General features: G+C 42.9%; 1 protein-coding gene across 3 annotated transcripts in view; it reads right to left on the minus strand.

The window, feature by feature from the left end:
* The window catches only part of HECW1 (HECT, C2 and WW domain containing E3 ubiquitin protein ligase 1), a 443378-nt gene that overhangs the window by 270984 nt on the left and 144774 nt on the right, over positions 1-27620 (minus strand). The window contains exon 1 of one of the 3 annotated variants that reach the window (XM_043873249.1): positions 17040-17097. The exons of the other annotated variants lie outside the window; for them this stretch is intronic. Within the exon in view, the coding sequence (XP_043729184.1) occupies positions 17040-17066 (27 nt within the window). The 5' untranslated portion in view covers positions 17067-17097. Of the gene's footprint in view, positions 1-17039; positions 17098-27620 lie in introns of those variants that run through there. 3 annotated transcript variants of the gene reach the window in all.

Raw genomic sequence — 27620 nt, forward strand, 5'->3', positions numbered from 1 at the left:
TGCAATTTCCTTTCTGAGGGAAAAAACAATTTTTCTCTCTTTAGAATGTAGAAATTAAATGGCATCGTATTCTCTTTGTTACATAGGTAAGTAGTACCAGGACAAACAGATGAGAAAAGTTATTCAACATCCTACCAGTCCTCAATAACCACTCTTGTCCTTTGGGTATCTAGTCTTTTAAGTGCAACTTATGCACTAAAAGGCTTTTGCAGGTTTTGGGTAACCGGCTTTTTTCAGCAAACATAGAATGTGACTGTGGGGGTGATTCCCTCTAGCCAAGTCACACTGTGTAAGAGGCTGAACTGAAGGGCGTGGATGTGAATGTATGGCAGCAGGAACTGGGGGGTGGGGAGGTGGGGAGAAGGTCAATGTAAACTATAAACAAAGATATTGGTTCTGCTTATTTCCCAGGGCTGGAAGCAGTTACTTATCCAGTCTTTTTGCTCTACTTAAGAGAAGCTGTGCGGAGGAAACAAAGCAGGAAATCACATTTTTAACTATAAAGTAATTATTTTTAATAGTCTGTTTCCCTTTAGAATGCATGTTAACCTTATTACTAGATTGACAACTCTTTGGAGAAGAAAACAAGGTCTTGTATTTTCATAATGTAGTTCTGATAAAACAACTGCTAACTAATTATACAACTGATCTTTGGACAACATGGATTTGAACTGTGCATGCCCACTTATACGTGGATTTTGTTTAATAGTAAGTATTATTGTATTCCATGATCCATGGTCGGAGGAATCCCAGGTGGGGAACTGTGGACACAGAGGAACCTAACTGTAGATGTGGAGGAACCCTCAGAAATAGAGAGCTAACTACAAGTTTTTGACTGCACCCCAATCTCCATATTGTTCAAGGGTCAGGTATATATTCATTTGGAGACATCATAACATAGGAAACAGGACACCACAAAGACTGAGTTTGAAGTCCACCTGAGTCTCCTCCACCTCAGTAGTTATGGGTTCCTGGAAAAGGTTCATGACATATCCAAGTCTATTTTCACATGGATGAAATGATGATATAGATACCTTGTTGGTTGCTGTGAATGCTAAATCACATAAAATAAAATAGGTGATGTGTAGATATTATTCAATGACTGACAGCTATTATTTTCTAACTTCCTTGTGGCTCCAAACATTTATCAGTTTCTTAGATTTGTAGATTTTTACTGGTTAATTTGTCTAGGCAAGGAATAAGCAAATAACACTGAAAAATAAAAATCTGCCAGTTACTTGTTACAAGACAGAAGCACTAGCGATGGGCCCCTCACCATCACAATAAAGGTATAGTTGATATGGCCAAAACTCATATAATCTGAGTATTAATTTGCCAACAGCCACTTGTTTAAAAAAATAAAAAGCATAGCCCTGGCAGGGAAGAAAACACTTTCTGCCTGCTGGTGTGGTTATCCCCCCTGTTTAACTGAAGGTTTCAAGTAATTGGGGGGGAAGTTGTAACGTGTGCCACGTATTCCAAGAGTCATAGAGCTGTCAGGTCCTGAGGCCCCATGAGAAGCAGCCAGGACACAAGGGGTTAGACCGCCCTGCATGTGGGGCAGACCTTTCGAGGGCCACTAGAGGGCAGCAAACAGGTGCAGACCAACAACTGTGTAACAGGAGCCATTCAAGCAAAGGCTGCTCCTTCTGCCCCATCCAGAGACCATACCTGGGATGCTATGCAGAGCCCAGCAGCAAAGTTGGTACTCCAGACAAAAGGTTTTTAAGGAGAAAAGGCAATTTCATCTACATTCAAGACAATCTACCTTCTCAATGCCAATAACCCTCAAATACTCATCTCTAGCCCAAACCTCTCTTCTGAGTTCCCTGCCTATATATCCACATGAATGTCTCTGTCTCCTGAAATTTATCATCTTTATATTTTCCCACAGACAAGTTGGTGTAATCATCGGGAACATACTCTCGCGAGTCAGACGTCACCTCTTTTCATGTTCACCGGTACCATCCAAGTCCATGCCACCATTTCTCACTGGAATAACTCCTACACTCCCCTATTCTCCTCTCAGCTACACCTGTGTGCTTCTACTTTATCCAGAGTTTAAAGAGTTTTTCATAACACAAATCTGTTTAAATGATCCCAGCTGCTTAAAAGTCTTTGAAAATTTCCCCTTTTTTCTTAGAGTGAAAACAGAAGTCCATATTGTAACCTGTAATAGCTAGTCTGGCTCCCATCTTTCGCTTGATATCTGTGTTCCACCTACTTTGAACCTTTCAGTTTTACCATGTAGCAAGTTGCCTCTTGCCACAGGAATTTTGCACATACCTGGAACATCTTTTCTACTATTTGCCTACTTAACATCTCATCCTTCAGCTCTTAGCTCAGATGATACTTTCTTGAGGAAGCCTTTCCTGACCCCTTCACTAGGTCATACCCTTTGTTATTTGCCTTAGAGCATGGTACAGTCTTCCTCCATACAACCTTTCCCAACTTAAGATCTCTTTTCATTTCCTTCTGACTTTATTCTTGATACAAATTCAGCCATAATATTTTTGGTCATTGTTCTCCCATATGTAATGTCATTTTTCTCCTGTGGATGCTTGCATGATATTTTCCTCTATCTTTGGTTTTCAGAAATTTGACTGTGATGTGCTTAGGTTCCTTTACAATTTGGAGTTCATTGAAATCTTGGATTTGTAGATTGAAATTTTCCCATAGTATCTGAAAATTTCCAGGTGTTACTTCTTCAAATATATGTTCTGGCCCATTTTTTCTATTTCTTTTTCAATTTGTGATTCCAAATACATGTATGTTAGGCCACTTGACAGGTAACTGATGATCCATAAAGTGTCTCACAATAGTTTTCTCTGAGTTTTAGTTTGAACAACACTTCCTAACCAGTCTTCAGTTTCACTGATCTTTTCTGTCACAGTTTCTAGTCTTCTGTTAGGCCCACTGCCACAGACTGAATGTTGTGTTCCCCAAAATTCATAAGCTAAAAAGCGGTCCTCAGTAGGATGGTATTAAATGGGGCCTTTGGGAGGCAATTACATCATAAGGGTGAAGTTCTCATAAATGAAATTAGTGCCTTTACAAAAGAGGCCCCAGAGAGATTTCTCATTCTTTCTACCATATGTGGTTACCACCATATATGGTAAAAACATGGCTGCCTATGAACCAGGAAGTGGGCCCTCACCGGACATCGACTCTGACCATGTCTTGGTCTTGAACTTCCCAGCCTCCAAAACTGTGAGTCATATATTTCTGTTGTTTATAAGGCACTCATTCTATGGGATTTTGTTGTAGCAGCCCAAACAGACTAAAATATCCATCTAATCTATTTCAGGTAATTTTACTCTAGAATTTCTATGTGGTTCTTTTTCTTATGGTTCCCATTTCTCTGCTGAAATTCTTCATCTACTCATCCACTGTAGCCGTCTTTTTCAGAAAATACCTGAATGTATTCACAATGGATGTTTTAAAATCCTTCTCTTTAGTTCTCATATCTGGTTCATCTATGGACCTGCTTCTACCGATAGATTTTTTTGTTGATTTATCACATTTCCTTACTTTCCTGAATGTTTTGTAATCTTCTAAATTATCTCTTAAACATTATTCATATAAAAACAATGGAACTATTTTTTGATTTGTTTTCTCACTAGAGTTCCAACTCTTTCCTAATGATCACTTGCTCATTTTACTAAGAGTTGAGCTGGCTTAAATCCGGACTGCATCTCTCATGGCTAGATGTGTGGATTTCCTATCCCAGCTTTCACCCTACAGAAGCCACTCTCTACCCTCAACAATTTAACTGCTGCCTGGTTCACAAACTTTGCCTCTGCTAGTTCCAACACACATGCACACACAAATCTTTTTGCCAACAAGTTAGACTAATGCCAATGCCAAGTCTATGAGCATAGGTTGTTTAACAAGCAAGTAGGATATTTTCAATCACACTTGACTCCTATTAGACAAATGGAGTGTTTCTAGAGTTTCTGGGCCAACACATCAAAAAAAGCCTGAGTCTGAACTGCCTGTCTATATTCCTATTCAATTATGCTAGTTTAGTCTTGTTTTTGAGCTATTCCTGACCAAGATCTACCTGAAAATAAAGTCTATAATTAGTCTCAGTATCTGTATGCTCTCTGAGATTCATATTAAAATGCTATACTAGAAAAGACATGGGATTTGAAGTTAAATGAACCTGAGTTTGAATGCTAGCCCCATGACTTTTTATAGCCGTGATCCTGGCATCTTATTAAGCTTTCTGAGAAACAGTTTTGTTACTCATAGATGAAGAAGACAATATCTGCCTCATAGGATTGGGAGGACTAATGAGCATTTAATAACTAATGAGCACTGAATGAAATCTTGCAATATGCCAGGTATTAGGCTAAGTGCTTCATCCGTGTTATCTCATTTAAATGTCACAATGTTCTTTGTAGTTCGTACTGTTATTATTATTCTCCTGGTGATGTTACAAAACTGAGTTTTAAAGAGGCAAAGTCATTTGCCTCAGTCATGTAAGTCAGTAGTGGTAAAACAAGGATATAAACCTAAAAAATCTGAAGAAAGAGCCTATAGTTATATTTATTCACCATGTTTAAATTCCTAGAACTTACTGACCTTCGGCATAGTGTTTTTACTATTAATAATTAATATCATTAAAATTAATAATGCAAATCAAGTAAATCTTCATTTAGTTGGCTTGGTCTAGATGACCATGATTTAGATGTCTTGTTTTCCCACCAACTTACCACTAGAGGTTTGTTGCTAAGCCCCTCTCAGAGTTGGAACTCTGACCTGGATGCCATACCTCTTGCTCAGGGCTCTAACCTGCCCTGCTAATATCAGCCTCCTTACCCATAAGGCAGAGTCCTGCCCAACTGCTTAGAAGAACATTCCCAGAGTGTATCCAAGGACTCATGTTAGTAGATGATACGTTTAAAAAATGCCATACAAATGCTGCATTTCTGAATCTCCTTCTCATCACATACCAAACATTCTGAGAGCCCCTTCAGCTAAGAAATCAGATAAAGTTTGTTTGACCTAAGGTTGTCCAAGTCTCCCTGTTTATGTGAATACAGAAGCCTTTTATGGACAATTATTGATACCTCATCTTGGAGTGTTAATATATATATGTCTTCATGTAAACATCTGTGTCCTGTTCCCTTAGATGCTCCACAGCCCTTAAAGCAGAAATCAGTTAAGGCTCACAGATTGCATGAATGATAGGAAGAGTAAGCAAATATCTAGTAGTAATCATTGTAACACAAATTGTTACTTGGGAAGGAGAAGAGTAGACACTTTTCCTTTTAGTTTCCTGACTCCTCTATCAATTATACTAAAATGTTTAGACTAAGGTTGAAAGTGAAAATGTTAGTCACTCAGTGTCTGACTCTTTGCGACCCCATGGACTGTAGCCCACTGGGCTCCTCTGTCTATGGAATTCTCCAGGCAAGAATACTGCAGTGGGTTGCCATTTTCTCTTCTTGACCCAGGGATCAAACCCAGGTCTCCTGCATTACAGGCAAATTATTTACCATCTGAGCCACCAGCCCACCAGACTCAGGTTGAAATGAAGCATAAATGGAACCAAATAAGTGATTCACGATACATTTTCTATACACATTTCTTTCCTTTTTGTGGGGGTGGGGAAGGGAATATATATTATCTATATACAGTTCTTTTCTTTTTGGGCCACACAGAGAAGGGAGATAAAGAAGAGAATAATCTTCCTAGGAAATGTTGCTTTTAGTGCAGTGTCTCTTACTGAATTAATCACTCTCTTGGTAGACATTAGGCTAATGTATTACTTATTAATTATTCCAGTATTTCACTGTGATATTATTAATAAGGGGGAATGACTTTGGTGCTCATCTTTTACTCTACTATATTCTTACTAGGTTTGAACTGTAATTCTTCCTTTTTACAGTGCTCTGTAGGTCTCTTACTCCACACATAGCTTTAGACACAGTAAACTCGCCCTTCACATTCACCATTTTGGGTAGCATAATAAAGCAAATAAAGTCATTACTCTTTTTCTTGAAAACCCTTGAAATATTGATGAGGGCCTACTATGTTATGGACCTAGAGTGTGCAAGAGCAATTGAAGAGCAATTTCCCAGAGAAAAGAGTAAAAATCTATCTATCTAATAATTGGGGCTGATATGCAAGGTAAGGAGGAGTACACTTTGAAAATTAAAAAGATGGTTCTAGAAAAGACCAACTAAAAAGTACTGGCTTGTCTTATTTTTATACCTCTTCATATTAAATAATGAGGTCATATTTTCTTGGTAGCAGGTGACATCAATTTTTAGAATAAGGAAGACAAATTGTCCTTTTTTACCTAATCAGTTGATTAGGTAAACACGAACATACAGTTCATGTTTCCATGTCCAAGTAAGCATCCTTTCCTCACGGATGCTTCCTAAATCCCAGTCCAGATAAAGCTCCCCCCTTACCCATGCTCACAGAGCTATGTTCTTTGCCTTCATACTATCTATACTGGCTACGATTTGAATGGGTTTCTCCTTTCACTGGAGTGAAAGCCTGGAAAGTCACGGCTGGCTTTGCTCACCATTTTATCACCTGCACTTAGCAGAGCATCTGGTCCAGAGTAAACATGCCACAAATATTTATGAATAAACAATATGTTAAACAGAATATATTTATGGAATAAATCTTGCTATAGGCAATGGTGATTGAAGTTCTCAAAACAACGTAGTGTAGTATCTGAAACAGTACTTGATTCCTTAATGGTTTTTATTGCCAATCTTTTTGCTTGGAGGTAGGATTCCAGATGAGGAACCAAAACAAATGGCTTAGCACCTTGGATCCCATTGGGCACACATCCAGCATTCAGATGCCCTAATTTTTAATAATATAGAGCTGGGATTCTAATTGTTAATTGATTGTATTGATTCACTAGGACACTGTGCTTCCCATTCTTGACTTGTAATTGGACTTTTCCATACATGTCTGCAATAAAGAAGGAGGAAGTGGGTTACTGAATGGAGTGCACAGAGATGATATAGGGCAGCCCACTGAGGAAAGCGGTCCCAGAGAAAGTAACTCAATACCTTCGTTCTAGTAACACCTCGGGGTCTTAGGGGTATAAGTGACTGTGGTGGAGACAAATTTAAACAGCTAACAGTTATAATTGGTTCTGTGGTTTTCAAGGAAGTAGAGAGTGACTGTTTCTGGCGGAGGGAGGACCAGTGTCAAAGGAGGAGAGAAATGATGATTTAATGGAAGTAGAGCTGACAGGGACCTGGCTCCTCGCACACTTTCACACAGCATGTTCCAAGGCAGCTGGAGGTCTGAGCCTTTGCTGAAGAAAATGGTGGAGAAGGCAAAGAAGTTTTTATTGAGTTCCTGTGAATATGATGTCAGCAGACTGTATCCTGACTTAATGCTAATATGTGTGCTTTTTAGTATATTCTGTTGAACTCTTTGCCATAAGTTTCCAGTGAGAGTGTTTGAGAGAATTCATGAAAAGGTGCAGATATATTGTGCTACAATATAAGATTGGTGGACCATGCCATATTTTCTTCTAACAAATACCTAAATTGTGTTATTCTTCACTTAAGTAAGACTATGCTATTTTACCCTGAGTGGTCATTGGTTCTCTTGTGAAAGAAGGATCCTCTATGACTGGTCTCCTCAGGTTTGAAAAGACCTGAAAATAAGATAAAATTGGAGACTGACTCAGGAAACAAAGATATTTCCCAGACAATTGTTAATCTAACCTGTGGAGACTTATTAACAGTCAATCAAGATTTTCCTGGAAAATCCCCCTTAATATGAGCTTTTGGTTGAAAGACAGAAGTTTTTCTCCATAGATCCTGGGCCCAAAGACCTGAGCCCTATTCCAGGTTGTTCAGTGGGTGGCTCTAAGGGAGTCCCTTGCTTTTCTCAGTCTGTTTCCTCAGTTATCAAATGAGGGTAATTTCCTGGGATCGCTCTGGCCACCTCTTAAGACTGGAGGGCATGTTGTGGTTTTTAAAGCACTTGGAAAATTGAAAGTACTGAACAAATGTAAAACAGCATTATTATAAGTGTGGAGTAAAGCTTGATGCAGAACTACCAGCAGTCATAATAAAATAATCATATTTAATCTGGCAATTTATGTTAATAGGCCTCTATACAGAGGCCTGGCTTTCCTGGTAGCTCAGCTGGTAAAGAATCCACTTGCAATGCAGGAGGCCCGGGTTTGATTCCTGGGTCAGGAAGATCCTCTGGAAAAGGGAAAGTCTACCGACTCCAGTATTCTGGCCTGGAGAATTCCAGGCACTGTATAGTCCATGCGGTCACAAAGAGTCAGACATGACTGAGTGACTTTCACTTCCACTTTCACTTTATACAGAGGCCCATTATAAATTAAAGCTAATAAAGAATGTAGGTTTGTGTATACCCAGTTGATGTGTAAATAGAGCTCGCATCATTATCATCATCGCTGTTACCACCACCACCTTCATTATCATCAGCAGCACCACCATCATTGTAACCATCACTGTTGATGTTGAGCAACTACTATGTTTCAGGCACGAGACAGGACCTTTCCCTTCATGTTACCCTTAAATCCACAAGACTGTTTCGTTGTTATCCTCATTTGAGAACAAAGGGATTATGATAGGGACAGAGTAAAGGGACAAAGTAGGTGATTAAATAGTTAATCCCACTAGCAGATTGTAAGTAGAAAAAATATGAGAGACCCCTGTAAGTTAATGATTACTCAAAAAAGGTTTGCTTAACCACAAAACCAAACAGGCTTGCTTAGCAACAAAACCATGCAACGGAAGCATGAGGCATGCTCCAAAACAATAAAACAGTGGTGGCATGAGGCCCATATCCTGCCTTGTGAACCCAGTAAGTTAGGACATGCTCTCTGCACTTATGAAAAACAATAGTTTGTGGACCTATCCTGACCATGTAGGGACAAAAAACTCCACTGCCCAACCTGGAGGAGAAGTCAATGATGAAAGCATGACATCCACTCAAGAATGATAAAGGTGTTCTCCCACTACCCACTTTCCCTTTGATGATAAAACTGTAGCCCAGTAAGTTCTCAGGGCATGGCACCTTCTTGCCCACCCGCTTGTAAGCCTCACAAGCACCCTATTCTAATAAATCACTTATCACTTTGCTTCTCACTAAATTCTTTCTGCACTGAGACATAAAGAACTGCAGCTCTTCAGAGCTCCCTGGAATGTCACTTAATGGTTTCAGTTAGAAGCTCCATGAAGCTGCCAGTGCTTCCCAAACTCATTCAGATATCAAAGTAACCTGAGGGTTTTTAAAAAATGCAGATGCCTCGGTCTCACAAAAAACCTAAAGTGGGGACTCTATTGATGGATCCAGAGCAGTTGTAAATTTATTTCCCAGCTCTACAGATGGTTATTTTGAGCAGGTGGATTTGTGAATGACTGGGCTGAGCAACTTCTGTAAGGTCACAAAGCTGGGAGCAAAGCTGGACCCTAACCAGAACAGGTCTCTGATTCCCATGTCAGTGCTTAACCACTTTTCTGTCTTGCCTGCCTGGAAATAACAATCTATTTAATTTAACAGCTGTCTTTTAATGACTTTAATTGGATTTTCCACATTCTACCTCCACTATTACACTATACTGCAAGATTACTTTTCCCTTAATGATCATTTAGATGTTTCAGATGAATGACTTAGTTCCCAAGGATACTTTATACTGTGGCCAACTGTTAATGATATGGTGGCATTTACCTGAATATAATAACTACCAAAAATTAAGATCACAAAATGTGAGGGTCTGTGTTTGACTGGGGAACTCACAACCAGTGATCAGAGACTATCCATTCAGGATTGAAGGAGTTTTTTTTTTTTTTTTTTTTTTTTTTTTTACAAGGGGCTGTTAGTCAAAGTGGATGGGGCCAATAGCTGTGGGGAAAGTATATACTTTATCTACTTGAAGGTCTATATGAATTTCCCAGGAATCTTATTAAAAAGCATGTATTAGTTTAGCATTTCTGGAGTGGGCTTGACAGTTTACATTGGGAGCTAAGCTCCCAGCTGATGCTAAAGCTACTGGGGATCCTAGGCAACTGTAGCCATAGAATGGCCATGAGGAGATCCACCTTCAGAAGAGTGAGCACAGCCCTGATGAGTGAGGATCAGACTGCCCCCTAGCAATGGGAATACTGGGTGGAGCAAAAAGTTGCAGAGGACAGTCAGAGGTATGCTTCTGACAGGAGAAAACAACAGATGGGAGGCATTGCCCAGTAAAGCTCTATTATCTATTATGGAGTAGGGAAAGGTTACTTGTTTAAGTAAATTTAAACACTGATTAGAGAGCTTACAAACATATGGTTATTATAGTTACATACATTTGGAAATATTCTGTGTAAGTGAGTGAATTTTAGGTCAACACTGATTGACCAGCTGGGACAAGAAGGAGGGTGCTGCTGAACATTGAGTTTCTTGGGAGGATCCCATGAGCCAAGGATCCCATGGCACGTGCCCTATCTAGCTCAGGGGACACAGCCTCTTGCAATCACTGTGGTCATACCCCTACCTGTCAGGTGATGAATGGCATGGTACTATGAAAAGTCAAACAGAAATGAAGTAAACAGTAATTGGTATATGTGCTTTGGCTAATATATTTTGTTCTTCATGTCAGGGGAAGATTTGGTTGATGGATTTGTCTAAGGGACAAAGGATGAAATAACTAGAGAATGGGCTTTCATTTTAATTAGGTGGAACTGTAATGAAACTATAACTCTAAGAACATCTGAGTTATTTAGAACCTGTAACTATCCAGAATGAAAATATACTAGGTGTTGTGAACTGCATTGAGTCGCCTGCTCTTCTGGGTCATGTGAAAGCAATCTGGGACTGCAAAAGGACAGGGTTCATTCTTCAACTAGATGGCTTCTCCAACTTAGCCTGGGACTGTGAAAGTTTGGCAGCACCTTGACAGCCCCTTGTAGCTAACAGAGAGCGTTGAGCCTACATAAAGTGATTGAAGGGGAAGAAAGGAGGAGAAAACTCCATGGGCCCATCTAGTTAGGAAGGGTTCTGATGCAGGAAACATCACAGCCCTGAACTTGTGAAGGGCTGGCACCAAAATACGCTGGAACCATGGCTGCCTTTAGAGGCCAATAGGAGGTGAGCCAAGTGGGAATAGTGACAATCAGAAAGTCCTGAAAGGGACCACATTCGGTTCTTGCCACCTACTGCCAAGCAGAACTGGAGCTCAGGCCTGCAAGGACTTTTGCTTTTTTTCCCAAAAGAAACCAAGATTTTTCTGTAAAATTGCCTATTTTTTTTTTTACAGGTCATCAGCAAAATCATATCCAAACAAAAGCCACTGGCAGCTAAATAAAATAACATCTTTAGGGAGTGTAGAGATGCTAGTAACCACGGGACTGTATTTTTATGCATGTTCAGAAACAGCATGGGTTTTCAGAGATTGAACTCAGAAGTGGGATGCAGCAGCAGAGAAGGTGAACATGGTGTTCCTAGGCCCTCTCTTCCCCACACATCCTTACCCTGCTCTCTTTCTTCTTCAGTTCAGTTCAGTTGCTCAGTCGTGTCCGACTCTTTGTGACCCCATGAATCGCAGCATGCCAGGCCTCCCTGTCCATCACCAACTCCCGGAGTTTACTCAAACTCATGTCCATCGAGTCAGTGACGCCATCCAGCCATCTCATCCTCCGTCGTCCCCTTCTCCTCCTGACCCCAATCCCTCCCAGCATCAGGGTCTTTTCCAGTGAGTCAACTCTTTCTTCTTAGCCCCTCTCCATTCCTGACAACATGTTATAAACTTATTTGTGATGTTCACCTTCTGACAAGCCCCTCCCCTCAACCAGAATGAATTCTTCATAAGGGCAGGGGCTTCTCTTGCTTGCCTTCTCTTGGTTGTCTCTTCCACACATCGGCCGTTATCTGGTTCATAGCAGGTGTGTAATTAATAGGTTCCCAGTGAATAATAAATGACTGATCCATGCCTTGATCTGAAACATCAAAGCCAGGATGAGCTTGTGTTATAGGACTCTTATTCCAGAGTCTGATGTCCAATTTCTAGGGGTTCTCGAGGTTGCTTTGGGTAACTCAGGATAATTCCTATCCAAAAATTTGAAGGAGAATAAAATAAATCCTAAATCCTGCTTCTACTTTGCTAAAAAAATCTGCAAAAAGAAAGGCAAATACACATCTACTCGTGGTGTATGTTTAGCTGTGATCATGAAAATCCTGACTTCTTGTTTGAAGCCGTGTAAAACAAGAACTTTCATTTAGAAAGCAGAGCTGAGTAAACAGACCCAGAACCCATATCTGCTGACACATGGTGCTGTACAGAGAGTGTAGCAGGACATCAGCAATGCTGCGTTCTCTAAGAATTCTGCACACAAATGGGCATGAGGGGATAAAAAGCAACGCTGGGGAACTTCTAGTTCTTGCTGAAAAAGAAAATTCCGGCTCTAAATCTAGCACTACCCAGCAAGAAGGGCATTTCCTCTGTGGCTGCAAATAAAGCTGGCACTCCTTTGCTCAAACAAAACCACTTATCATACACTACTTCGAATAAGCAAAGCTCCAAACAGCTAGCCACACATGCATGTTTTTGCCACCTGCTGTCTGCACAAAATAGCTATGCCATGTGCATGCCCTAGTTTAAACCAATCTTTGAATTTCACACAAAAGCATCCTCCCTCTACCAAGCTCCCTTCCTAAAGTTGAGTCCACAAAAGGATAGAAATACATTTCCTGTTAAGTGAGGGGGAAAAAAAAGAAAGATGTTTAAAGGACAGTCCAGACCTTTCATAAAAGCACTTACTTACACAGGACAGATTATGTATTCAAAACCAGACACCTTCCATAGAGCAGGCGGAGAAGTTGTTCACTGTCCCAGCCTTGCTCTGGGCTTGCAGCTCCGGTCCTGCTGGGGGTAGTTAACAGGAACGGTTGAGCCTGCGTGGCCTGGTCCTCCGGGGCTGCTGCATCAGGATGACGCTCAGAACTATCATTGGGGCAGGCTGTGAGCAAGTCAGCAGGGCACTCCTACCTCTGTGCTGAGGCTGCTGCTTTCTGATGGGAAAATACTGGTGGCAGAGCTCTCCCCTCAGGTTCAGGCAGACCCAAGGCACCCCAGATGGTCCTAGTTCAAGGTTAGGGGAGCACCCATCACCTGTTGGGCAGAGGCAAGCAGGCCCTGAAGAAGACATCCCTTGTCAGGTCAGACCCCTTCCAGACTCACTCAAGACTACTGGTCTCCTTGACATAGTTCCTTGACTCTGCCAAGGGCATGACTCAGCTCACCCGTTAGCAATGTGGATCACAATATTTCTCTCTCCCAGTCCAGGAGGACTGAGTTCAAGGCAGTGACTGGAGAAAGGCTAGAGGGGAGACCATGGTGGTCCCTAACTTGGTGAAGTCGAAAGCTTGTGGCTTCATGTGCAGGGAGATTTAGCTCCAGTAGTCACTGCAGTACCGTGGCTTAGGACTCTAGAAACTGAAGACTATTTGGTGGGGGAGAAGAAGGAGAATAAAGAGGAGGGGAGGAAGAGGGGAGGAGGAGCAGGAGGAAGAGGGGAAAGAAGAGAATAGGAGGAGGAGGAAGAGGATAGCAGTCAGCTTTTTAATTGAGTTTCCAAATCAATAAGTGTAGAGAATTAATGGTATGCTGACTTTCTATTGGTGTCAGGATGACAAATTGCAGGGTGGAATTGAGGCTTCTGATGACATTTTCCATTTATGCCTGGATGACACTGTAACTGAAAAGCCAGACAGAGCTATAGTGGAAATTTAGGGAAGCCAGTTGTGGGCTTCAGACACCCAAGGATTCACACCTCTGTTTTCTAATTCATTCTAGACACGGAGCTCACCCCTGTGGACACAAAGGGGTGGGGATAAGGTATAGGAAGTCTTGGGATCACTTTCAGTTTGAGATATATAACAAGAACACAAAATGTCAGGGAGCCACAGCATTCCTTTATCATACAGTCTGGGGTCAAGAAGAAGCAACAGACCAGGAACATTCCATAACTTAATAGAAGTTGTGAGCAGACACGGGTCTATGGGGTGTGCAGTCAGGAACAGACAGGAAGCTGAGTGGAGCTGAGTCTGGGACACCCCGGGGCCTTGCCATCTCTGGGAGATCCTGGGCACAGTCTCTCTGGGGCTTACTTTCTGCGTGAGAAGTTTTGAGATCCCTGGAATCTTAAAGGGCTATTCTTCTAAGTCTCTTTACCTAGCACACTCCCTGACCCAGAGAGAAACCTAATAAGCCACAGTTTGCTCTCTGTTTCTTCCATTCTCCTCCCTCCCACTACATTAGGCTGTGAATTCCGGCAAAGGATCACATCTTAGCACTGTCTCCCTGTCTCTAGCTGCTTCTGATCAAATTCTGAAAAGCCCAGAAAAACTGATTTTCTGAAGTCCCTGGAGGGTGTGGCAGATGAGCTGCTCAGAGAGCCCTTTAAGAAAGGACTCCACTGCCCAGCATCTGGGAGGGTGTCTGCCAACAACCGCCAGCTCCTTCAGGTCCACCTCAGCCTTTGAGATGTGGTCTTCTGAGGGTGCTCTGAGCAACATGAGGGTACCAAGGCCTGGTTGACCCCACCCAATACGGGCGTCTCAAAACAGGCAGGCGTTTGCTCCTGAGAGCGCACTGGTCTGGAAGAGACTTGTCAGGCTGCAGTCGCAGCCTGATTCTTCTTCCTCTTCTCTTCCAGGCTTTACTTTTCTCGTGAACAACCAGCATCTATGTCCTCAGGGACCCAACAAACACAGAGATGCTAATCATTGTAACACACAAGACATAAGGTTTGTTTGTTTTTCCAAAATGGAGCTTTGAAAGGTTTCAGGAAACCTATCTCTGAGCAAGAAGCCCCTCTTTGTAGCATAAAGATCTGCCAGGTAGATTCCTTCTCCATTATCTTATTCACAAACACTTAGTTCCCACCAGTTGTAGTGGTTGTCAGCCAGGGGTGCCTATTAGACCTTTTTAACAGTTAGTAATGCTGCAGACTCATTTTGCAACATGGTGGATCTTCTTGGAACATATTAGGAAGGTGTAGAAAACCTTGGGATTATTTTCGATTGTGAAGATTTAATCAAAAAAGGCAAAAGTTATCGGGCCAGAAGATTTCCTTTATCCTACAGAGTTAGGGACAGGAAGTTTTACAGTGACCTGCCATGGAAACTGGGAATAAAGCAGCTGATTCTGTCCCCTCGGGTTTCCAGTGTCATTGTCACGCAAGAGGTTGTGGTTATGATTGCATTTCATGAACTATGTCCTTTGGGAGAATCAGCTGTGATCGCTGTCTTCTCTTCCTTGTTAATCAGGGAGCGCTCACTCATATAAATGTCAGGGGAGGATGCTCGACTACTGTGTTTCTTGGATCCCTGAATAAAATCCCCTGAGATGATGTGTGTGCCCACTTAACTGTGCTACTAGATTCAGAGAGTTTTATTTCAAGGAACAGTTTGTATCTGAAAATGCACAGGAGCTGAGATTCCCTAGGATGGGGAAGTCCCCACTTTGCAAGGACTTTAGTCTTGGAAAGAGAAAGGGAGGGACCTTCTACCAAAATGTTAAATGTACCCAAAGGAACTACTTGATATGTTAAAAAGGCTTCTCAGTATATCTTTACAGACAAAGAGAAAATTCAGAAGTCCCAGGGGGGTATAAGCAGATGAGAGGGCCATGCATTGAGAAAAATGTTCTCTTAGCAAAAGTCAAGTGTTCCCCAAATGGGTAAGACTAGGGGTGGGAGTAACCAGGTGAACTTCGAGAAACCAACTCTGACATTACAACTGACTGGCATGTGCCATAAGAAAAGGGCATTTAAAGTCACCACACTCTGACTGCCCCTGGACATTTAGCAGCACACAAGTAGGTCCCAATTTAATGCTTCCTGAATATAACACGCAAAATGTTCATTCTCTAAATGCATTCCTCAAAACTCACTCATTAAGAGAGCAACCCTCTGGGTGCTCTGGAAGTGGTGCCCTGGGGTGGAATGGAAGAGAAGGGCTGAGCATGAGGCCTGCTCATCCTCCTGCAGGCTGGGCACCACCGGGACACTTAAGGAACATCCCTACACGTTCTTATCCTCGCTGAATGGTTACTTCAGGGATTAGCTGAATCCGCACGTGGATATGCTTAGTACATTTGTGAAGCGCTGTGCAGATGTAAGCTTTTATTATTTTTAAACAAAAGCCTCATTTCAAGATTGGCTGAGTGCACGCTCCCAGAGCAGCACCAGGGCCCGTGGACAAGGATGCTAGCTCAGGAACCCTAGATGCATTTAAATCCCTGCTCCTCACGTACCCACTGGGAGACTTAGAGCAGTGACTGAGCCCTCTATGGCCCAGTTCTCTAGTACATCAATGGTCGTACCTACCTCTTCAGATTGTCATAAGTATAGAGGAACTCACACAAGAAAAGTATGCAACACAAATGCTGATACACTATGCATATGTGCATATGAGTAAATATGAGCTGTGATTTTTATAAACCAGGGCTGCTCCCACAAGTTGTAAAACTACAATCCTAGCAGCAGAGGAGTTGGAGGGAAGTTTGAAGGGATCTAGAAGAAGGATCTTCTGAGAGAGCCACCAGCTGCTTGAGGCCCACTGCAATGAGCTGGTAACCTCCCAGTGGCTGGTTCCACTCAGAATCAGCAGGAGTAATCATTGCTCTGGTCTCCAGGCATGTTTATCCATGCCCATATCAACTACAGAGTATTTACCCACACCCCAGCAGAGCTCTGAGCTGTCATTTCAGAAGGAGCATCAGAGAGTGTTCGCTTCCAGGTACAAATTCACTTGTGACAACCGTACATTCACATCACACAAGAAGAACGCGACATGCAAAGAACATCATCTCAAAATGGAGCACAGTCAAATTTGGGGTGAGGGGGAGATGCAGGCAGTGAGGGAGGGGTGGGTGATGGATCTCAAATGTCAGGGCTGCACTGGAGAGAATTCCTGGGCTGGGGCAACCACAAAGGGCTCCGGGCTGAGGCACATTCCATTATGAGTGGAGTGGTTTATAATGGAATGACATGGATGGGTTCTTATAATCAGAAAAACACACTGACCTTCACACTACACAGGTGCAGCAGCATAATGACCCACCACGTGTATGCGCATCAATTCCTGGGGAAAGTCCAATGAGGTTAACTCAGCGTGTATCCCAAGCAAACAGAATCAGTGACATTCCCCCCATGAAGAACACTGTGCCCCATCCCCACCAAGAGACCTGGTTTGGGCAACTGACACATACCAGGAAAGATTACATGAGGCTCATACTCATTTTTTCAGTTTTCTTATGTGGACTATTTTTTAAAAGTCTTTATTGAATTCGTTCCAATACTGCTTCTTTTTAATGTTTTGGTTTTTTGTCTGCAAGACCTGTGAGATCTTAGCTCCCCAACCAGGGATCGAGCCCGTATTCCTTGCATTAAAATGTGAAGGCTTAACCACTGGACTGCCAGGCAAGTCCCGGATCATACTCATTTTGGAGAAAAAAAAAATGGACCAATTACAGCAAGCAGCATTATTTTATGCTGGATTTTTAAAGTTTAAGGAGTAAGAATTCAAGGGGTGAGAATCTTTCAGGAAACAAAGATTTGGTGTGGGAGCCCTGCAGAGAGGGAGAGTTCTGTTCCTCCTCGCCGTCGGAGGAAACTCTGCAAGCATCCTCAGATATGCTCCACTTGTAAAATCCTCGCAACCACAAAGCGACCAGATCTATAGTTAAACTGCTGAAAATGTCACTGACTTATCTCGGCATCTTTACTCACTCAGACATTTACTCAGACGTGAAAGGCTCAAGAGGAAGCCCCATTCCCTTGCAGCGTATCACCCCAAATGGTAGCCATGCACCACACCATCACTGCTTTAAATAGAGAAACCATGTCAACAATTAGAATTTGAACAGAGAGATGCCAGGCATAGGAAAACTGTGGCTGATATTCTATGAGGGTCTTCTTAATCTGGGTATCACTTTGGTTCACTAGTTTTTGGTCTTCATTTTCTATACTCATCTTCCTCTGAAGGGAAGGTTGTGGTGAGAGTAACCGGTATGGTCTTATTTCAGAAGAAAGCAGTATGGGATGTCAGCTTTCCAAAATCCTAGTGAAACCTGAAGTGTTGCTGACAAATGTGTTTGTGCAAGAAGAGAATCAGAAGCTTGCACTCTGGGTGCATGGATTATCTTCCCATCCCTGGTCCAAGCAGATTTGAATAGGAAAGGGAATTCAGCCTCCATGTCCTAAGATCCTGCTCTGTGCCAAGTTCAGGCTGAGTGTTCCTCAGCTCTGCAGGAGCAAGGCTCCTCTCCTGGACATGACCACTCTTCAGGCTGACCCAGCTCAGTTCCATCTGCAAGCTTTCCCATGTTGGAGGTCCCCAGACTCTCCTATAGTTACATGAAGGCTCATATTCCAACCGAAGGACTTGATTACTCTCTGAAAACTGACAACATCCACATTTCTTTGACAGCTTAGCACTCTCATCTGAAGTTCAAACCTAGCATCCACTGGAATTTCTCAGAGCCCCCCAAACACAGTGCAAAGGAGTTATCTATCCTCAGCCCTGACTCTGTAAGTCTTCCTCACCTACCAGATCTCCCATGGGGGAACTGGGGTGTCCACCTCTGGTTCTTTTTCTTCCCAAGCTCATCCTCTGCATCCAACCAAGTGACCAATTCATTCACTCCTTCCTCTTAGCTGTTCTAGATATCTGTTTCTCACCATTTCCACCTCTTCCATCATGGTCCAAGCCTCCCTTTCCTCCTGAATCTCAGTTGATCCTAACTGGTCTGCAACCCCACCTCAAAGACCTGCTCTGCAACAGGCAGAATGCTTCTCAAAAAGGGAACATCTGACCAGTTATGTTACTTTCTTGCTTTAGTGACCTCACACTTCTTTTAGGCTAAAGTTCTAAACACCAGTTTGAGACTTCTTTGGACAAACAGGCCAAATGGATCTGGCCCTGCCTCTCTCCCCACCACAAATGGCATCCCCACTCCTGCCGGCCACTCAGAGAGTTTCACAGCCTTCCAAGGCACTTGTTTTTCCTTTCCTAGAAGCTGCAGTATGATGTTCCCTCTTCTAAAACATGCTTCCCTTAGCCCTTTGTTCTCCACAGCCTTTAGTGCTCAGTCATTCTGGGACCACCCCCCGCCCACCTCTAGCCAGAACAGATGCCCCTAGAACAGAACTCTGTATTTATTTCAGTAGTTTTGAAAATAATTTTAAAGAACTATGTACATCATTTGTATAATGAGTGTCTTGCAGAGTTGATCCGGCGTTCTCAGGGCTGGGGCAGTACAAGGAGTGTTCCCTTTATGTAATAAGAACTGGACAAATGAATGAACAAATGATCGGGGACTGTCTTTACCCTTGAACTCACAGTCTAGACTTTAGAAGATGTGAAAGGAGCCTTTTGTTGCATCTGCCCTAAGCCAAATTCTTGTCCAATTAATCAAATACACACACATTAGAAGAGATGGCAGAACAGAAAAAAAAACCAAAACATTCAAATTAGATGTCTTTAGTACTTAGCCTGGGGATACTGGAGTATTTCACTTTACAGTTTACTATAAACTGTTTTCTTACAGTTTACTGTTTAACTGCAAAACTTGACTTTGTCAAAGAAGGAGGTGAGCAGAAGTGGAGACTTTAGAAACGAACTGAATGAGACAAAAAAGGATCCATCCCTTGATCCCCAAATCCCGTGCCACCTTTTTAAAGAGGACCTAGACAGAATTCGTTTCCATGAGAATAAGCTGGAGCTGAAGGACATTAAGGAATGAAATGGGCACCAAGTGACCTGTCTACATGAAAGTAACCACATATGTCTCTACCCTCTGCTTTCAGACTAAGTTTCACAGATCCACAGGGTCTCTTTCTGAGAATGAGTGCAAAGAATTCAAGCATAGGAAACCCTGTAAGAAATGACAGTTGACAGTATTAGGGATCAGCAAAGTTGTACCTTGTAAATAACCTGAGGTTACACAATTCTTTCTTCAAAGGTACCCATGATTTAAAGGCAGCTTTAACCACTTCTCCTATTGCTCTCCAAGGGATGTAACCCATGGGGAACACTCTTGGAGCCCAGGGCACAGGGCTTCAGGAAAGTCTAGTGAGTGAGAAGGACAACTCTGAAGACCCCGGCACCAGTGCCTACAGTAGAAGCCCCAGCAGGAGGGCATGGGCAGCATAGCAAGGACAGTATCTGACAAGCTGTTCCTTCATTGGTCCCTGTGTCAGCTCTCCAAGCTCCTGGCATCCACTCTGTTCAGTAGATGTGTTGTTGTTCAGTTGCTAAGTCATGCCTGACTCTGCAACCCCATGGACTACAGCACTCCAGGCTCCTCTGTCCTCCACTATCTCCCGGAGCTTGCTCAGATTCACGTCCATTGAGTTAGTGATGCCATCTAACCATCTCATCCTCTGCAGCCACCTTTACCTTCTGCCCTCAATCTTTCCCAGCATCAGGGTCTTTGCAAATGAATCAGCTCTTCACATTGGGTGGCCAAAGTACTGGAGCTTCAGCATCAGTCCTTCCAATGAATATTCATGGTAATTCCTTTAGGATTAACTGGTTTGATCTCCTTGCTGTCCAAAGGACTCTCAAGAGTCTTCTCCAGCACCATAGCTTGAAAGTGTCAAATCTTCATTCAAGGCCTTCTTTATGGTCCAACTCACATCCATACATGGCTACTGGCAAAATCACAGCTTTGACCATACAGACCTTTGTCAGCAAAGCAATGTCTTTGCTTTATAATACACTGTCTAGGTTTGCTATAGCTTTCCTTCCAAGGAGTAAGTGTTTTTTAGTTTCATGGCTGCAGTTACCACCTGCAGTGATTTTGGAGTCCAAGAAAATAAAATCTGTTACTGCTTCCACTTCTTCCCCTTCTCTTTGCCATGAAGTGATGGGAACAGATGCCGTGATCTTAGGGTTTTGAATGTTGAGTTTCAAGCCAGTTTTTTTCACTCTCCTCTTTCACCCTCATCAAGAGGTCCAGTTCTTCACTATCTGCCCTTAGAGTGGTATTCATGTGCATATCTGAGGTTGTTGATATTTCTCCAGGCAATCTTGATTCCTGCTTGTGATTCATTCAGCCTAGCATTTCACATGATGTACTTTGCATATAAGTTAAATAAGTAGAATGACAATATACAGCCTTGACATACTCTTTTCCCAATTTTGAACCAGTTCGTTGTTCCATGTCCAGTTCTTTCTGTTGCTTCTTGACTCGTATACAGGTTTCTCAGGAGACAGGTAAGGTGGTCTGGTACTCCCATCTCTTTAAGAATTTTCCACAGTTTGTTGTGATCTACACAGTCAAAGACTCTAGTGTAACCAATGAAGTGCATCCACTCTAGCACCTTGTTAAAATATCTCCAACAGTGCCCTTCTAATGGTCAAGGTTGAAACGTGACAAAAACTGTGAAATATGGGAAGGAGGGGACACTGTGTCACTGCTATTATCACCTGGGTGGAAGTCACCATCATTAAAAATCAAATAAGCCAGATAAGATATTATTCCAGGACCAATATTAACCCTGCTCTAATCACAATGTTGCTGCTGCTGCTAAGTCACTTCAGTCATGTCCGAATCTGTGCGACCCAACAGACGGCAGCCTACCAGGCTCCCCCGTCCCTGGGATTCTCCAGGCAAGAACACTGGAGTGGGTTGCCATTTCCTTCTCCAGTGCATAAAAGTGAAAAGTGAAAGGGAAGTCACTCAGTCGTGTCTGACTCTTAGTGACCCTATGGACTGCAGCCTACCAGGCTCCTCTGTCCAGGGGATTCTCCAGGCAAGAGTACTGGAGTGGGTTGCCATTGCCTTCTCCACTAATCACAATGAGCTATGATTAAAAGCCCAATTCAGAAAGCATGACACTGGCCTTCAGGTCACAGGTGATTTATTGTGTGCTAAAATAAATTTGCTTTGGTTTTCCTCATGTTTCCAATCAGTCTGCATTTGATAAGTGGAGATTATTGAGGCAGAATGGATAAAAGTGAGCACAAGATGACAGAATTTTAAAACAGCTTTGGAATTATAGAGTGTACGTTTGCTATCTAAAAAGCCAAGCCACGCAGATAATACAATGAAAAGTCACCCAAAATCTCACCCCTGAAGAAAGCAAGAGATTCTGGTTGGCAGTGGGCTCCTCAATTCTAAGGAGCTGTTGGAGCAAAGTCTAACCAAAATGCCACCTCCTGGGTGGTCAGGTCCCCGCAGGTCCCACTGGCCTGAAGGTGGGTATCATGGGAAAGGAGACCCAGAGTTGCTGGCCTTCAAAGGAGGTTTGTACTACTGAAAGAGAATTTACACTGCCTTTAAGTGGATGTATCTCATATCCTCAGAAACCTGGTCAGCTACTACAATTATCCCGCCATCATGACTATCAATCATCTTAAGTTGTCCTCAGTATGGATGATTGACATCTAGGATCTGCTGAAATCTAAAGAGGGATGCCAAGTTGTAGGGACATTTAAATATATACAGTTTTCATTTCAGGAGCCCCAAGCCCTCAATAAAATCTAATACCCTTCTTTTGTCAAGTGAAAGTCACTCAGTCGTGTCAGACTCTTTGCGATTCCATGGAATATACAGTCCATGGAATTCTCTAGACCAGACTACTGGAGTGGGTAGCTGTCCCCTTCTCCAGGGGATCTTTCTAACCTAGGGATTGAGCCCAGGTCTCCCACATTGTGGGCAGATTCTATACCAGCTGAACCACCAGAGAAGCCCAAGAATACTGGAGTGGGTAGCCTACCCCTTCTCCAGCGGATCTTCCTGACCCAGAAATCGAGCCAGGGTCTCCTGCATTAGCAGGCAGATTCTTTACCAGCTGAGCTACCAGGGAAGCCACCAGGAAACCATTCCTTTGCTCACATGAAAACACTCTATCCCAGAGTCTACCATTAAGTATTTGTTGACTGAGTGATCCAGCAGATCAATGGAGGAAGGAATAACCTGCCTATGCATTCCCACACCTGAAGGAAATTTCCAATACACTGCCCCAGACCTCCTGGGAAGGACAAATTAAATTCACTTGTACATGTCTTGAATGAGACTTTTAAAAAGTTATTTCTACTTAGAGACCAGAAAAATTACATTTGCTAATTTAATAGAACGACTCTTGTTGGGAGATCCCAAGAACAAGCAGTTTCACTAGACTGTCCCCTCCTATCGGCATCACAGAAAAGGATTCATCAGCTGACGGCAATGAGGATAGGATGCTGAAACAAATGGCTGTTTGGTCCTATTTTCAACTTAAAACAACAACAACAACAAACTTTTGATTTTATATTGGAGTACAGCCAGTTAACAATGTTGTGATAGTTGTCAGCAGAGGGACTTAACTACACATATACATGTATCCACTCTCCCCTCAACTCCCCTCCTATCCAGACTGCCACATAACACTGAACAGAGTTCCCTGCTACACAGTAGGACCTTGATGGTTATCCATATTAAGTATAACAGAGCATACATGTCAATCCCAAACTCCCTATCTCTTCCTCCCATTCTTCTCTCCCGGCAACCATAAGTTCATTCTCTATGAACTTATGAGTCTGTTTCTGTTTCATAAATAAGTTCAATTGTACCATTTTAGATTCCACCTATAAGGGATGTCCTATGACATTTCTCCTTCTCTTCCTGACTTACTTCACTCAGCATGACAATTTTGAGGTCCAACTTTGTGACCATGAACCCATTATTAGCACTACTGTTTTTTTTTTTTTTACCATCTGACTAGTTTTGTTTCCTCCCAAGCTCATCTCTTTCAGTCCCTTGTCTGGATCCCAGTTAAATTCTCAGGAGATATAAGATTTACTATCAAATAACCTTAAGGGTGGGCGCCCCAGGTGGTGCTAGTGGTAAAGACCCTGCCTGCCAATGCAAGAGACATAAGAGATGCAGGTTCAGTTCCTGGGTTGGGAGGATCACCTGGAGGAGGGCATGGCAACCCACTCCAGTATTCTTGCCTGGGAATCCCATAGACAGAGGATCCTGATGGGTTACAGTTCACAGGGTCGCACAGAGTTGAACACAACTGACGTGACTTAGCATGTATGCGATGTTAAGGGCATATTATCATAGATATTATTCCCCTGGAAGGAGATCTTTTCATGAACCAATACATCATTTTTGGTCATTAGTGAAGTGAAGTGAAATCACTTAGTTGTGTCTGACTCTTTGCAACCCCATGGACTGTAGCCTACCAGGCTCCTCTGTCCATGGGGTTCTCCAGGCAAGAATACTGGAGTGGGTTGCCATTTCCTCTTCCAGGGGATCTTCCCAACCCAGGGATCAAACCCTGGTCTCCCGCATTGCAGGCAGACGCTTTACCCTCTGAACCACCAGGAAAGCCCTAGGCACTGTCAAAAGAGGGAGGAGTGGGTGGTTCCCCAATGGCTGGGATGATCCTCCCACTCATTAGCATATGAAGTCACTCACAAAACCTAACCAGACCACGTTCCATGGCCGGAGCCCTTGCCCTCCGCAATAGCCCAAACACCGAAGCATGGCTTCTCTCTGAATCCTAACAAATCCAACTCTTACTTTTTGGCCGGGCTCGAGTCCTGGGATAGAGCTGAAGGACAGGAGGAAAAAGCAGTGGGAAAAACGTGCCAAGGAATCCCCTTCATAGCCTGCCGGAAAATTTGCTAAATATCTGACCGGTGCTCACAGTTTTCACTGGCCTGATTCTTGGCACAGAGAAGAGTAAGGACAGAAGTACCCTCACAGGCTTGGGTCACAGCTCCTGGGGCCCAGCAGATGGTGCCTTTGGGACAAACCGAAGAGTAGTCTTTCCAGAGTCCCTCAATTGCACCCACTGCCGCATGCCTGTTTTTAGTCATTAATGACTTACAATAACAATTTCTTAGACCCCTCTATTCTTTTTTCTTTTTTTGATGTGGACCATTTTTAAAGTCTTTATTGAATTTGCTACAATATTGCTTCTGTTTTATGTTTTGGGTTTTTTGGCCTGAGCTATATGTGACCTTAGCTCTCTGGCCATGGACTGAACCTGCATCGTCTGTGTTGGAAGAAGTCTTAACCACTGTCCTGAAAGGAAGTAACCCCCTGCCCCCCCATTCCTCTCTTAAAGAAAAAAAAAAAAAAAAGGCTCTGACAAACAGCCCAGGCTTTACTTGAAGAGCATGGACTTGGCATTGCCAGTGAGCTATTCATTTTCTTAATACTCATCTTATTTTAACATGTTTTAAATTTTCATGTATTCATATATTTCTCCAGTTCTGCAGCATACTCCTGACTAAATCTCTACTACAATGCATTATGAGTATCAGGACTTCTCATTTGACATTTTCTTCCCAACCTAATGCTCATGCTGGTCCTAAGGAAGACAGTTTCCAAAGATGTCCAGTTTGTCCTCTGAGGGGCAGTTTCAACTTCATGACCAGACAGCATAAATGGAGGTACAGCCTCCTCCTTCTAGTATGTTATTCCTCAGACCTCAACTCTGAGTAGCAGGGGGCGGGGGGGCAGTGCTAGGATAAGGAGCAAAGCTGAGTCGTATATCCAAGGTAGTGAGCGCAGGGTTGGGGCATCCCCCAGCCAGTCCTCCTCTAGGATTAGTGTTCATGACCAAGATCCAGGTCTCTCCCCTCCAATCCCCTCCCTCCCAGAGCTGTGAGTTCCTCCTGCTCAGCTCGGGCCTTCTGCTCTTCCTTGACCTTTGTGCTGCATCGTAGGAAGTCTATGATGAGGAAACACTTAGAATAGAATTCCATACTTGACTGACTCCACAACAAAGCTGTCTTATAAGAATAATAGCTGATCCCAGGATGTTTTCATTAAAAACAGATTTTAGTGACAGACTATCAAAACATTTTCCTTGTACCAAAAGCAGTATGATGATGACACAGAATTATGCAAAGCATATGGGTTTAACTCTGCCCTCAGCAACTAGGGGCTTGCTTGCACTGGATTCAGTAGCTCATTTAACTTACCCATCATGGGTGTACAAACAGACTTTGTCCTGTTCAGTGCTTTTCGTGCTCCAAGTGGCAGAAGAAAACCAAAATGACTGGTGAACTGCATTCCTGCCTCTATTTTCAAAGTCTGTCACCACTTTCCTTTGAGAGGTGGGGTTTGCTTGTATCCCGAGGCAGTCAGAGAGGTGCCTATAGCAATCAGGCTCAGAGTCATTCAACATGTACTGACCATTCATCACTTTAGCACTGGAAAACACAGTGACACTACAAAAGCTAACATCTAGCACTAACGTGGGCTTCCCAGGTGGCGCTAGTGGTAAAAAACCTGTCTGCCGATGCAGAAGATATGATAGACGTGGGTTCGATCCCTGGGCCAGGAAGACACTCTGGAGGAGGAAATGGCAACCCACTCCAGTATTCTTGCCTGGAGAATCTGTTGGACAGAGAAGCCTGGTGGGCTACAGTCCATAGGGTCACAGAGTTGGACACGACTGAAGCGACTTAGCACTCACAGCATTTATAGTTTCCTACATGCCAGGCATCATTTGAAGCACTTTACACATAGTAACTCACTAAGTCCTCACAATGACCCTACAAGGCAATGTTAGTATTGTCTACATTTTACAGATGAGGAAACTGAGGCAGGGGCAGATTATGCCATGTGCTCAACGCCACCCAAAGAGTAAGGCACAGAGCCAGGATTCATAGCCAGGCACTGGCGATTTCTGGCCACGCTCCCCACCCAACATTCAATAGAAGTCAATACTAACAATCAATTGCCACTTTCTAGAACATAAACATCACGGATATTGTTGGTTGGATTAAATTGAACTAACAAATAATGTGAGAAAGTTTTTGCACTAAGTTACCCCATCCAGGAGTATGATCTGTTTCTCTATTATTAAATTCCCATTTTGATTTTTAAAATTAATATTCATTGCTTTCTTCATGTAGGTTACACAAAGTTTGTATCCATGTTTTCTTTCTTAAGAATCTGAGATGTTTCTAAAATTATCATGGGATTAGACCAAAGGATACCTTCCCTATTCTGCATTTTTAAAGAATGATGGCCCTCTACTTCCCTTTCTTGTCTTTCAGAATCTTTTTATTAGCTTAGTATCCCATCCTCAGATATTGAAACCACACATAAGTCCCTGGGTCTCTGTCCTTTGAAGTAATGGTTTTTGCTTTAGACTCACAAACCTCCCCTCAGTCTCAAAAGGCTGACTCAAGAGTTAATGATAAGGAAATGTGAAGATGAAGGAAAAAAGAAAAATTCTTGATGGGCAAGGAAACTGGTAATAATTTAGACTATCAATCAGCCACATAGCAGAGTTACTGAACTCCCAGTTCCCTGAAAGATATAGATTCCCAAGTTGTTTTTAGAGGAAGCAGATTCCCTGCCAGATGAATACCACTGACTGCAGGCATGTAGACCCCAGACTGGTTGAAACCAGAAGATGAGTGATGTTTGAAATTCCACCTTGATGCCCACCAATCTGAGAACAGTGTACAAGCTGGTCATGCACCCGCAGCCCCTCCCTCCCACTGCCTTTAAAACCTTTGTCTCCTTATCAGTACCCTGGAGGTGGGCTTAGGACGTTAGTCCACCGTCTTCCCAGGTTGCTGGGCTCCTGATAAAGCAACTTTTTCTTTTTCCACCAACACTTGTCTCTTAAATACTAGCCTTT

Source organism: Cervus elaphus, chromosome 18 (genome assembly GCF_910594005.1).
Source record: "Cervus elaphus chromosome 18, mCerEla1.1, whole genome shotgun sequence".
In the NCBI taxonomy this organism is placed as follows: Eukaryota; Metazoa; Chordata; class Mammalia; order Artiodactyla; family Cervidae; genus Cervus; species Cervus elaphus.